The following is a 14,784-nucleotide window of genomic DNA, read 5'->3' as shown; positions in this document are numbered from 1 at the left end:
CTTAATTTTTAGTCGCACCGCCCTTGTTGAATTTTTGAATCCGCCACTGCGGTAAAGGGCCTCCGTTATTTTCAGTCGCTACCCGTGCCAACCAAGCATCGGTACCGCCAGAAAATTCCAATAGTAGAAATTCTGGGTTTCGAATCCGTTCAACTTCAGCTGGTAACAGTCTCGAGATCCCATACGCTCGCGCGATATGCTCGCCAATGGAAAAAATTTTTGTAGAAAAACGAAAGTGGACGGCCGCACACGCGCGTTATCGCGCGGATCAATCCAAGAGCGTTTGTGCTCCACCGCGAAAGCTTTCAACAGTCGAACAATGGTCGGAGTTTTGCGACGGTTTTTCGCGATTATTTCCCAACCGTACGGCCGAGGACCAGGAACGCGCGTAATCGACGAATTACAACGGATCCGGACGCAGGTTCCCCCGGCGATTACGCTCTTTCGCGTTCCTCTTTGTTCCTACCGTCGGTTTTTCACTGTTATTTTTTTTTATCAGCGCACAGACGCGAAGGGAGGCAGCTTTTTCCCGACCAACAAAAATCTGAGACCAAATATATTTCGGCGGGACATACGCCGAGCCATGATATTTTTTTCGCTCGCGGTTTCGGAATTTCGAGGACGAACGCGGTGAATAAGCCCGCTTGGTCATGGTTTGCGCGATGTCGCTTCAACGTAATGGATCGCGCGCGAAACGATCCACCATCTATGGTTGATTACAATAGTTTTTGCTCGTTTTTGGACACAAGTGAATAATACCCAGCCGCGAAACGATCGTTGGAATTTGGACGCGAAACTCGCGAACTGTCGGTGTATTACCGATATCGTACGGGGACCAGGGCTGCGCGCAGGCTGTACGCAGGTTTTGCAGTTTGAAAAATACAGCTAGGAGCGCGGGTTGCTTGTAACTTCAAAAAGTTACTTTATTCGAAACAATGTGAATATATGATACTCGACTAGACGTTCCGGTAAAGCTCTACTTTTCCACAGAGGTATTCGCAGGCGTTGGTACACATAGGTAATACTTCGACAATTATTTCAATAGTACTAGTTCCACTGAAAAAGACTAACAGTTGATTGCGACATCAAGTCCAATATACTGTCAATTACTTTGTCACAACGAAAGTAACATTTAAATAAAATAGAAATGAAATCGAGTTCATTCAAAAAGAGGGTCGAGTCGCGGTAACTCGCACCGGATTGCACCAAGTTCGCATCGTTCACGGCGCTAAAATTCCAGCGCTAATTTGTAGCGAATGGCGGTTTCGGCCAGGGTCATCATCATAGAAACGTTTGAACCGGATACCAGTACGAACGTTTCCATGCTTTAGTCCGCGACGCGATAATGTTTATGAAACCGGAGTAGCGTCGATCGGATGACCGAGCAAACGATAGCATAGTGGGCGGTGATAATTGAATCTCGTATGCCCAGACCGTTCGATCGCTCGCCACGAGATATTCGTTCGTTCCACGTTGATCCGCGAAAGAAATTTTCGATCGTTAGATCGAGTTTCGTTAGCTCCACGATCCTCGAGTGTAAAATGTTTGCCAATCTCCATAACCCGACTGGGAGTGAAAAAATAGCAGAAACGTATACGTGGTGCCTATCGGCGCTCTTCAAAATTTCATTACAGAAAATAGCGAACAGGTTTATTCAATTTTAAATGCTCGGTAAAATTTATTTCAAATATTCGTCGAGGCTTTTGCAGATATCAAAAATATAACGGAAATTTATTTATTTGGACGCACGCGTGTAAAAAGCTCCGATGGTTGAAAAATGGATATGCGCAGCAAGGGGGCTGCAATTGCGCTCTTGCGCCCCCCTAGGTGCGCAACTGGCTAATGGCATTTCGAGCACGGTTTTCCATCGGGTCCAGCGCGCAGCCCTGGTCCCCGTGTAACAGCATTAATCAGCGGGATTCGCGCGTAATTTTAATTAAAAACTGTGCGCGAGCGCGCTGAACGGCCACGAAACAAATTTAATTAATTTTTCGCCGGTTCCCGCGTCGTCGACAATCCCCGCGACTCGTTATTTATCTAGGCCGAAAGGCACCCTCTCCCCCGCATCGCCGACGCGATCGAAAACGGATTTCTGTATTAACGAATGCAATCGCGGCCGCAATGCGCATCCCAATGAATGGTGAATTAGCGGCGAAGCCCGTCCCGCCGCGAAATTGTTCGCGGTGTCACGAATCGGCCCGCGCATTAACACCGCATCATCCGTATCCCCGCGCATCGCGCTTTATTACATCACCGATCGTACGAGTCTCAGGACGTCATTAGAATTCTGCTGGATTTCGATGGAGTAACAATTCGAGTTAGAAACTTGTGCGAGAAAGGTGGATAAACGACGATTGCGTTGATAAAACAGAGGACGGTGTCGGTGGTACAGAGCGTTTGCCTTATCCGCAGAGTCGTCAGCTTTACCAGCAGCCTGGTCTGTTTTAGCGACGGGTCCTCTGTTCTGCCGACCGAACGTCCCGTGGCTTGCCGCACCGTTTAAGCAATAATGCTTATAATAAAAAAGGGACGCGTTGTTTCCCTCGGAGTGGCTCGGGGGGAAATATTCTTCAAACGCTTCGCGCTACACAATCCAACAAACTCCGCGATGCTTTTTGGCCGATGTTTTGGCACTCGTATGCGAGCGACGCCGTGCCGCCGAAACGCTTTTAAACCAGGCAGAAGTGACTCGACGAAATGGCAGCTTGACCGAGTTCGGATACGCCTCGAGCTCGAACAGCCGCGGTGCTGTCGCTGCTGAAAAGGGAAAACCGGATCTTTGAGGGTTGCCGCGGACTCGCGTGCATCGCGGAAAAAACGCCGCGAGATAAAAGACCGGTCGGGGAAAAAGCTCCTAGCGTAACCACGGCTGCGCTTCGATTCTCCGCGTCTTTGTCTATTTACTTTTGCATCAGAGATGTTTTTGCACGCACATACGTCACGGTGAAACGACGACGGAGAGGAGAACCGAGCGAGCCCCTTTCAATTCCGCCTAGGCACGATGCCATTTGAATAATGGTATCGTTAGTCCCTTGGCAACTAATTATTGTGCGTACTTGATGATCCGTTGATGCGCCACAGAGACGGAATTTGGCCAACCTAATTATCGAACGTGTCGCGATTTTCTCGAGTCTCTGACCTTAGAAGTCTCAACACGCGAGCATTATTTCGACGTTCCGTTTTGGTATTTGTACGTATAGCAATAACATTTTATTCGAAAACTGCGAGCCATACGAATAGAGAGGGAGCGAATAGGATTCCTGGTGGGCTTCCATCGCCCGAGGACGAGCGTCGAAACATTGGCCGAAAAGCACAGCGGGGTTCGTTGGTTGTGTTGTTATCTATGAGGCGTTTGAAGAATATTTCTCCGCACCACTCCGAGGGAAACAACGCGTCCCTTTGTCAACACCGCCGCGGAGAGGACAGTGCTTTCGCGCGGTAATTCTGTGTCCGACGTAACATGGTTTAACGCGTTATTGCGGCCCTCGGGGCACTCCGGCGTTTACGCTGCCAAGCACGACCTTTCCGTTTTTAAATTAGTTCTCGTTTCATGGACGGACTATTCGACCCTTAGCTTCCCGTTAATGACTCGTTGGCGTTTCTGTCGAGAACGCGCTTAAAATCACGGTGAATTTCTTTGTGAGGTCCATGAACGAGATCCACGGTATTCACTGGGCAAACAAGTCCCTCGTATTCGAAATGTTCCATTCGACATCCATCGTTCTTTTCAGCAATTTAAAAAAAATGGAAGGGATTCAATTCCGAGAAGGGGAGCGTCTGCTAGGAGTAAGCGGTGAAGGCTGAGCGACGAGTCTGACCTAATACGGGCCGAATCTCCTTCCGCGCTGATCTTTGCTTTTTTCACGAATAAATCTCTAAATAAACTGTTCGGTTTATCTCATTTCTCGAACAATGTTTCGCCTTGCAACCCTTGCCAGTGGTATGGTCACCTAGTTTCGACGTCGCATTCCATTCCAGCTGATTCTAGGTCAAGACTGTTTGGACAGAGGGATACGTAACCCGTCTATACGTTTCCTCGCAACACGAACTCCCGTGTATTCGCGGAGGTATTTCCTTTATCTAGCATGTTCACGAATAAGATTTTCGGATCGCTAACGGAGATAAGGCATGGCCAAACCGATGCGGGCCAGCTGGAAAGAAACAATACCTCGAACCGAGAGAGGGTTGAGTCCACCAGAGGGTGAATAGAGAATCTTACCTCTGCAGGCGGCTTGCCAGCGACGCTGACGCACTCGATCACCAATTCCCGGTCTTCGGTGGTGATAAGGAAATCGCCTTGAAGGATCTTCGGTTTCTGAGGCGGCACAAGGACGCTCAGCTTGGCGAACCTCGAGCGCAACGCTGGTTGGCCGTCGTTCGTGGGCGAGGCTTGGCATTGGTACGTGCCGTCGTCTTCCAGCTCGACTGGGTATATGTGCAACGAGAAGTCACCTGGAACAGGTAAAAAAACATCGGTGTTTTTCACTCGGATCGATGTACGTGACCGTTCACGCATCCCGTTCTCGTTTACCTTGATCGGACCGAAGGCACGAGCAGAATGTTCGATTGCATTTCTCCGAATGGAGCTCGGGGCTCGATGCTTTTTATTTGAATTTTATTTTTCATTAGCAGAATATTTACACCTAAGAAGGACTGTCCAAATCTACAAACTGTGACGAATTAATTTTATACGATAAATTCAAGAACCATTTCCTCGTAGCAGCAATCAGTTGATAATACTAATAACGAATCAAAGTAACCAGCGGTTTATTTTATTTGTTTCGTTCGATTAATTGTTCGTACCAGAACTCCGAGTCCTCTGGCTATCAACTCAAAATGCGGTAATATAATTTCCCCGAGGCGGGTGAAAACCATCGGCTGAAACGATGGGATAAACATCGAGTTCAATTTCTATACGACCGTGTGCTCTTTACATTTAACGCACGTCAAGTTTCCGATATCTCGAACGGTTATTCCTTATTTTCATTCGAAATAGAATCCGTTTCGTGTTCTCTAACCGCGTTAAAATCGCCTCTTTGGTAGCTCGAATTTTCCTCGAGGCTGTCGAGCCATGGCTTGGAATTCCTAAGCTTCCAGAGGTTCATCGGCGGATCGTACCGAGCAGAGGTGTTTCACTTGATACGCCGTCCGTGTATCGGCACGGATATGAGAATTGGAGCAGGCAGGGGTCGGATAGAAAACCATTTACCCCCGTTGATTGAAACTAACGGTTTACGAGCGTCTGCTCGATCGTATCGCGTCGGTTCGTACGCAGGAAATTTCTCCGAATGACGGTTTTATTTTGAAATCTCCGCGTATATGTACGTGTAAGCTGTCAGGAACAACGCGGCGGCTGTGCAGCGCGAATCGACGCGAATTAGAACGGCCCGTTGCCGACGCGCGTCAGCAAACTCGTATTTTTCACCCGGTTCCATCAGACCTCCGCCTTCGGTGGCTTCCAGCCCCGTTCTAGCTCGTCAAAATCACCAGGATACATCTACAGGGAACGTTGGAGCTCCTCCAGCGAAGTATCACCCACCGCCCCGATTATCGCCACCAGCAACGACCAATCGGCCGTTCAAGTAAATTCCTCCGCCGCGCGTGATTTATTTCCACCGACAACTCTCTTTCTCTCTCCCACCTCCATCCATCCATCCATCCATCCATCCATCTATCCGGACATCTATCATTCTGTCTCTCCCGCTCTTCTCACGCCGCAATCTATCCAACCAATTCCCACCCGCTCGCCGTTTCTTTCATTTCATTCATGCAACTTTCACGAACCCCCTTCCATTGCATGCGCGACCAGGCAATTGTGCTTCGCTTCCGACGAACGGATGAGCACGGAACGAACGAACAACTGGACCTCTGCTAGGAGGGTGTCGAAAAGAAGGGGATGCAAACGGAAAAATTGAATCGGCTACCTCGTACGCGTACGCTGATCGTTCCCGCGACGGACGATAATCGTAATAAAAAAACCTGGCTGTTTTGTTTCTCTTCGTTTGCTATTGCATTTATCAGGGATAATTGAACGCATCCAGGGAATTGCTCTCCATAACCAATTAAGATTTGCACCATTCTTTCCGCGAAACGAAGCTTAGCGTTCGTGTTAATGTAAACAGTTGAGGAACGTTCGCGCGGACAGGCCACAGTTGGTCTGAGTTAGGTCTCTTTGCTACTGGACTGTGTCGAGGCACTGTTCCGAACATAGTACTCGGCGTACATTTTTATTCGGTGCTCAATGCGACTCTGTTGCAGCTGCAGGCCCTGTACGTGACTCTGTTTACCGGTGTTCTATCTTTAACTCGAATCCAGTGTCTACGGCAGGGATCGTAGGAACATCTCTGCGAGAATCTGGAAGGGGTTGCTTTACGAAAGAGTTAGTTTTTTTACATTCTGTACAGTCGATACAATTAATTTCATTGCAATTCATCTAGTTCAACGCGTCTAATTCAACATTGTTTTCCACGAGATCTTAGTTGTCTCTCCTGTTTCAACCGCATACCTGATACTTGTCGGGGTGCAGTCGCGTCAAAATGTTTCCATAATCTGCTCTTACTTAACGATCTGGCCGGGAGTCCGTGGTCCAAAAACGAGCGAAGCGTTCGTCGAAAAGTGCATCATTCGTGACGCACTTCGCTTCGCAGACACGCAAATAGAGTCGCGGCGTTACACGGCTTATGCGGGCTCTCCTCGGCATTTTTGCACCCTACCCGGCAACAATCTCCGAGGAGGTAATAAACGTCGCATCTTGTTCCTTTTACGCGCTGAAAGCCACGGGTCGGATCCGCGTATTAGCGTATCGCGAAAACAAAAAGGATTTTCCGTAGCGCGGTCTTCCCGTTTCCGCGCAATATCGCTGAAAATTGCGGACCGAAACGTATCGTCGGGGCGATAAAGGCGCGCCTTATCGCGAGCGCGGACGAAGACGCCGCGCGTACCCAATGGAAACTGGAACACGGTTTCTCATTTTCGTACGTTTTCGCCTCTTCATTTTCCCAGTTTCCGTCGACACGGTGACGGCCTAGACACGTTTCTGCGCCATTCCCAGGGACCAGACCCGCGCGCCAGCAACACGAAACACCCTCTAACGACGTCGGCATGTATGCCGAAGAGAGTTGTTCCGTTCCAAAATGTAGACTAGTTCGCGACGAGAAAACCGTGCCTATTGTTCGAGATACATCGAGTGAAAAATGCTACAGCAAATATTCTATTGGCCTTCGTGATTATTCTCCATCAACATAGTTGAAAATTTATGGAAGTTTCTATACCGTTTTCGAATAACACGAACCGCGGCGCGGTACAGCATTTAACGACACCCTCGATGTTACCGAACAAAGTTGAGGCATTCTCCCCCGCGGAATTCGCTTTTATTCGTCCTCCCATTCAAAAATAAATTCACACACGCGCGACCGCGTTAAACTCGAAGGGATTTCCACGCATTATGGGAAACAATAATTAGCACTCCTCCCGGAGCCCATTCAAACAAGTTTTGCGAACTCCGACGGCCAGGAAGCAGCTCGCGCCATCCGCGACGCGCATTTCCCCGCCGCTTCGGTAATTACTTCTGCGCTGTACACGCTCGCATTCGTCGTGGGCGACGCCAGGGCAAGGCCAATGACACGGAGAACTCGACCGAACTTGCGCCACCGACGTAACTTTCCCGTAAACATAACTGCGGATCGGCCGAGATCACCGAGACGTCTCGAGCTCGAAGTCTCGAATCACGAAATGAACTAGTCCCGTTTCGTTTATATTTGCTCGTAATTGTTATGTTTTACTTTCCTTTGCTCCCGAGTATCTACGCTCAACCGTGTTCAAGTGTCGTCGACTCGAGTCAGGAGTTCCGAGCGATGGGGATAACCCCACGCAAACGTTGTCGAGGAAATTATACCCGGCACTTACAATTAGACAGGTGTGACTGTATAAATATTTATACTCGAACTATCTGTGTATAGTAATCTATGCTGTTCGTTGTTCACAGAAGGTTTCAAAGATTCCGAGTTGCAGATTACGTATTAACTTCTGGCGTTCCGTCCATTTTTAACTAGAGGTCACGCTGACGCATGCTAACCCGTGACATCTGCGATACCCGTGACACGGTTTTCTAATTTTAACTTTGTCTAGCACGAAGGAAATATACGACAATTTCATCGATTGCTCTACAGCTGTCGATACCGTAATATGCACTGGAAACGAAACGAGGGCTCGTTTCTAGTTTGAACTGTTCGAAGAAACTTATCTGTGATTGCTTTTGTTTCCAAACAACTACAGAACCTCTTCCATTTATTGAAATTTTACACTTGTAACTCTGTACGCGCTGGCAGAGTTAAGTCTTAGAAGCCTGATTTTCCAAATTAAATTTAAAAAGATACCAAGGTATTTATTATTTGATCAATTTTAATGCAATTCGATTTAAAAGTCCGGTATCAAATTTGAAACTTAGGGCATTTAAGGGTTAAATAGCGTGTCGATGAGCTTAGTTGCGACTGTTGTCTAGACACTCTTTGCTGCAGGGAGTTCCTGCTTTCCGAGATATAATTCCAGAAATTTCCAACCAAGAGTTTCGGACAAAGGACGAGACGCCCAGGGAGACCGAGCGAACGACCAGCTGTAAGGGACGCGCAGAGGAACGATCTAACCCTCGGCAAAGGCACTGGAAGAGCTTTAACGACTAACTGGGATACAGCGAAACAATGCATCACGAACAATTAGTTAGTTCGGGTGCAGTCGCTGATATTACAAACGGCCATAATTAATTTTAATTACACGGAACAGGTAACGAACACTTCGCTACAGACAACTGTGATTAATTGCGCATCGTCGGACTGGAAAGCGTAGATCGCCACTGGATCCGAGCAAGAAGCATGTTTCTCGTTTAAGTTAACAGGGAATTCCCTCTTTTCGAATTAAACAAGGACGCATCTTAATTGTTGCATATCGCGGAATCAAGTAATTCGCCAATCGATGAAATTAACCTTCGATAGGCGTATTCCACGAACCAAACCAATTTCACCAAATTTGTGATTCTATACAACAATTCTATACAATTTCACTGAATTTGGAATTCTTACATACGGTGAGAGTATCTTTTAATAAATGATGATTAGTCGGGGAAATCGATTAATTAGCTGCTCGATCGTTTAGAGAGCGACGATTATTCGTGGAATGACTAGATATCTCTCGGCGATATTTCCAGTTCACGTCTTGCGATAAGAATGTATACGTTGAACTCGCGAATTCCAATCAAATTTCCGTTTCGAGGGAAAGGTCACCGAGTCATTTATTCAAGCGAGGAACGAACGTCGCGTACGTGGAACGGGGCGCAATATCCGGGAAATTTCGAATTCAAAATCGGGCCACTTTTCAGGCCAGATTTCGGCGTTGGGGGCGGCGCAGGGCTGGGGAGAATAATCGGAAAACGAAAAATTTGAATAAACGCCGAAAATGGCTAGGTAGCGCGGGCGTAGCGTTTGCTCCCACGCGAATATAGGTTATCCGTTCTCGCGGACTGTTTTATGCACAGGCATACTAATAATCCAGACTTACCGTCGCGGTGTGTCAATCAGCTCGGCTATTACCGGCATTATTATTTCGGTTAATTGGATCGCAATTTCCCATCACAATCGCGTACACCGGGAATTATACGGCATTATCAATTCGAATCTCGCTACGCACGACCAAACCGCGTTAAAGTGCCGCGAGCCGCTGCCCTGGTCCTCTTTCGTCCATTACAGATTTTTATTCTCTGCTTTCGACTTTTTTTTTCGTCGCGTAATTATACCGTCAACGAGATGGCGTACCGTTGCAAGGAAGGGTGACAAAAATGACCGAGAAAAACAATTTCGAGAACGAAACAACTGATGCTTAATCTCCTCGGATCTGCCTAACGCTGTAACGTGCATGGACTTAGCGTTCTAAATCGCGAGGCCATTTTAACGAAACTGTTTCGCGGTAACGTATGTCGGTCGAAGGTAAACGAAACGATCAGAATTTCCATGAATCGGTTTCAGAAGTAACAGTAACGTCGCGTGTTAGCCCGATGCTTCGTTTCTTTTTCGCTATTCCTTCCGCGATCCGCAATTAGCGGCTATGAAATGCTAATACTCTCGCAGCTATCGCGAATATCACGTTACGAGAAACGATCTAACGTCGCGAGCAGATCAACGGAAACGATCCGTTAACCGGCGGTGGCAGACGTTTTACAACGTGAAGTAACAAGCGCCCGTGGCGTTTTTACCGGAGAAAGGGGTCACGCCGTCTCGCGAGTGTCGTACACCGGTTTCCAGGTTATATCGGCGAATCACCGATATCACGGGCGCGCAATCGGGAATCTGTTGGCGGGGACCCACTAATCCTTTAATCAGGAGCGTAGTTCTGGTCGGTTTGGTGGAATCGTAGAGCGTACGGTGCCGCAACTGGGCAAACAACGTCTATATGTATAGCAACGGCGGTAGCGCCAGGCTACGCGTAGCCTTTATTGCTACGGTAAATCAAACGGATCTCGATAATGCGGAGTTGACCTTAGCTATAAGGGAAGGCCAGGTTTGCACAGTAAATTTCGAAACTGGGTGCAACGCAGGTAATTTCTTAGCGACGGCCATCAACCAATCAATAACACCTCTGTTTTGCCTTTACGTCCGACCACTTTTGCCTAACGACCAGCCATTTATCGTCCGAGAAAAGTAACAAGCCACGGACGAGTGTTACTTTCGATATCTCGAATTAATTTCCATTCATTTACTCGATAACCAGTCGCGAATGTGGCCGATTAAAAGTTAGCCGTTCCAATAGTTTCATCGAGAACGCTATCGGTTCGACATCGAGCGCGTCGAAGAGTACGCCACTAATAATTACAACGTCCACCGTGCAGCGCATCGTAGCTGGCGTTTATGCCAAGTATAAATCAGCGAACCGTTGATAATGCATCGCGAAAGATCCGCAAGACGGTTGCATGTTAACAGGCCGCCCGTGCGCGAGACACGCGGTAGCTGTACAGGTTGTTTCGCTAAGTTCGTTACAGGCAATTCTTATCAAACGCGGTATTCCCGGTTCAGTATAGAGATTTTCTGAAATTTCTTTTTATACGGAAAATGGAGATTTTTATTAATCGAGGCCGAAGAAAGAAAATTTTATAATTATCTTCCCGATTTATAGGGACGACTAAATAATGATTTCACAATTAGAGATATCGCAGTCTTAATTACAGATGAATAAATCTTATTCAATATTATGTGTAAACGGCAGACAAATATGTTTAATGTTGAATGCATCCTACCTCGCGGTTCAATATTAATACGAATATTAATTCTCTCTAACATTTATTTTACATTTTAAATTTACCTTTGAATCGTGTTTTTAAATATTAAAATGTGGTAGGTAGATTTAATTCATCCTTGATGCAGCGAGTCCGAGTAGAACATGCGTCTGACAATGGACGGTCCGTATCTACTTCCATGTCCGACTACACCTAACGAGAGCGTTCCGCATACGTTCCAACGGCTTTAAATATCTAACACTCGAATAATCTTCCAAATAAACACACGATACACGCTAGGATTACCGATCCACATTGCATATACCAACCGAAGTGACTGAAAATTCCGTTTGAAGCTCGCACAGATTAGTTTCCTATGCCGTTGAGTGTATCATAAACACACGTTCGCTTGATGGTCGCTGTCCGGCTAAAAACCAGTAACCGAGCTAATGAAACAGCCTGTAGAGGCTCTCAGGGTAACAGTAGCCATAACTCGCTACCGAAATTAGTAACGGTTAGGCCTACAAACGGCTGGTAGGCGAGCGAGCGACCGCCGGACGAGCCAGCCGTGACATTAATCGCGTCTGTAAATTTCAGGAAAGCACGGCAGGCATAGCTGTGTACTAGGAACGCAACGGGGTTCGTGAGTGCGGCGGTAGAATAGTAGTCGGTCGACGGCAACACGACCATCCCGTCCCGTCGAAACGCGTCCGTCGATCCGATCATCGTCGAGCATCGAACCCTGAAAATCGGGAATTGGAAACGGTGCGGCGGAGCCGGCGATTAGAGCTACCACGGGCTCTGCCCCATTTCTTCCCGGTAACTTTAAACCGAACGTTAGATAAAGACCTTCCCACCCCTTCCCGCTAAGCGATCCCCTGTAACACCGATCCACGGAGATGGCTTTTTAATCCTGGCGAACGACGACGGGATAACGTACTCCAAGGATAATGGATTCAAATTCAGATAGCGTTCGACACGATTCCTCCGGAAAATAGGGCTCGTTAGCGCTGTATCACTCGCCTCCTCGTTTCAAGACAATCTTATCGCGGTTACTCCCGATCATTAATCAATCCTCGCGTATCATGGCTCTGGAAATAGATATTTCTAAAGGGGAGGTCATTCCTGGTCTTCCAGAATTTTCTTAGCATCGGGTGACTAATATCCCAACTTCTCAGGAGCTAAGAATCATCCAGGTACGGGTAAAAGAATATCAAGTCGCGTCACGCTTTTCCACAGCTTTCTATGTGCCGTCAGAACTCCCAGTCTGTGCCCACTTTTATCGTTCGGTAGCTACGCCCATGTAACTCATAAATTCCACGCGATACTCGATACGACGCCCTCGCGAGTACAGCGTGATACTTTGTCCCGAAACAAGTACCGACCTTCCTTTGAAGGAAAACCTAGACTCTACGGATTTCTTTCGGATATCTCGTCACGATCGCGTCACAATTTCCAAGCTGCAACTGCAACTTCGTTTCAATTGCAACGGCATCGTTAGACTCGACAAAGTGATTGCGTTGCAACAAGAAGAATACAACGGAAAGTTACTCGATATTCTCATCGTCTCTCCTCCGTGCCGGAATACGTAACTCGTTCACGGATTTTCCATAATTACCCGCGTGTGCGTTCCCTGTATTCTCGGACAATTTGTCTTCGACAGCCGTTACCGTTGCATCCCCCATCGCAACGCTCGTACTTATACCCGCGTCACGGATCAGCCTCCGACCAATCCGTGCCCGGTTCGATCGCGAAACGTGACACGTGTCGGCTTGACGGCAATTATACCGGAGCGGCTTGTAACCGATATCTATCGGGTGTCCAAATATTGTTCCCACCAGCGAACACGTGCCATATTCGGGGAGGCGATATTAATCAGATATCAGCACGGATGTGCGCTACGTCGACGGAATATTGCCGACGCGATGCATCTAATAACGGAAGTCTCCTGAAGATCGGGGCTTCGTCGCTGCTGGACATTGTCCGTTGATTTACGACGGTTGCGATAACGGATAATTAGAGTCGAATCGTAGGTTGCCCGATACCGATCTGCGCGCGGTTATCGCGCCGAATTTATACATCGTCGTCTATCGCGGGTGTTTGTGCGTATATAACGGGGTGACAGTCGCGTCGACTCGTGTGCATAGATGCAATCTGCACACGCAAGTTCGACGCGAGGGAAGGCTCGTCGGATATGTATGCATTTCTTCGAAGGTTATTTTTTTTAGATCGTGAAATAGAATTTTCGACTAGGCGGGTTATGGTTTTTTAATAATGTTAAAAGTGGTACTTGGCGAGTATCAGAAATGTAATCCCACGTTCGTAAAATAAACTCATGGCACGGTAAAACGGTATGGATAGTCGAGCGGTAGAATTGGGCTTGATTAATTCAAACAGTTTGACAATATTACATACATGCACGAGGTGTTCATCTCTTTAATTGAAAATGAAAAAGTCACGTACCCGACGGTACGAACGTGCATTTATTTCATTGCCTCCTCATTGGTAATAATTATTTCGGCGTCGTTTTCGTCGAGACCCGAAGTTCACGAAATTTTACCCATCCTCTCCGATTTGTTTTTTCACGAAACAACCACGGTCCAGCTTGCTTCCCATTTACGATTACGAGGGCACTCTGTATACGTAAATATTCGCGTTGACGCGTACGTATAAAAGTCCAGCTTTCCAGCAAACTCCCCTGGTATTAGCATATGCATACGGAGGCGAGATTTCGGTAAAATTACTTCAATGGTCGACACGCGCGGAAAACGAACGCGAGCGCTGGCTGGACCGAAAGTTTTCAACGAAACGATAGAAACGACGATAACCATCCGACATCCGGCACGGTTATCGCGGCAAATCTCCGACAACGGGAGCCGCGAACCTATTGTCGGCAGCCAATTATTGCCACTCGCGATTCCTTGTTTTTCGGCTTATTCTTCGTCCTCCCCGGCGAGATTTCACCATTAATCGTGCCACGGCGTGTCTGCGCACGTGCATCGCGCCGTAATTCCCCTACATTTCCGCGGATCCCGCTGGAAACCTCGAAAGCTTTCGGGGGAGAGAGCTTTTGTTTCATTCTCCGCTTTCTCTACTTCGTTTGAGTATCCCACCCTTAGTCCTCTTTGAGATTCATAAAATTACGTCGAAACGCTTAAGCAGCACTTTCATTTGTCGCGCGGCCGTCCCCGCCCGTCGTTCGAGTGGCAATATGTCTGGGAAGTTAAAAGATTAATGGCTATACAGAGCCGTTTGTATCGAGGACGCGATCGCGTCACGTAAACTCTCGCAGCCGTGCCTCTGATACATCCATTGATTAGTTCCATCGCTGGAAATATTAAAGGATTGAAATACGAAAGGATTGTACCTGGTGGAAAAATACTGGAAACGACTCGGAATCATATTTAATTTACGCCAACGCGACAATTCAATCGCGGCGTCAAAATCGTCGCGGAGCAGGAGTGTCGCAGTCGTCGGCTCGAGGAAAAGTCTAGGGGCGTTCGTACAAAAATGTGTACTCGCTCCCG

The 14,784-nt window shown here is 47.6% G+C and overlaps 2 protein-coding genes across 8 annotated transcripts in view; both read right to left on the bottom strand.

Moving 5' to 3' along the window:
• The window catches only part of LOC128887472 (irregular chiasm C-roughest protein-like), a 216,414-nt gene that overhangs the window by 24,610 nt on the left and 177,020 nt on the right, over positions 1–14,784 (bottom strand). For all 4 annotated transcript variants that reach the window (XM_054143412.1, XM_054143410.1, XM_054143411.1 and 1 more), the window contains one exon: positions 4,220–4,452. In XM_054143412.1, coding sequence (XP_053999387.1) covers positions 4,220–4,452 — 233 coding nt within the window. The remainder of the gene's footprint in view (positions 1–4,219; positions 4,453–14,784) is intronic.
• The window catches only part of LOC128887465 (MAP7 domain-containing protein 1), a 322,710-nt gene that overhangs the window by 212,879 nt on the left and 95,047 nt on the right, over positions 1–14,784 (bottom strand). The window lies entirely within an intron of this gene.

Source organism: Hylaeus anthracinus, unplaced genomic scaffold (assembly GCF_026225885.1).
Source record: "Hylaeus anthracinus isolate JK02 unplaced genomic scaffold, UHH_iyHylAnth1.0_haploid 11989, whole genome shotgun sequence".
NCBI lineage: Eukaryota > Metazoa > Arthropoda > Insecta > Hymenoptera > Colletidae > Hylaeus > Hylaeus anthracinus.
Note: the sequence above shows the minus strand (reverse complement) of the source record. Positions and strands in the feature narration are given on the sequence as shown.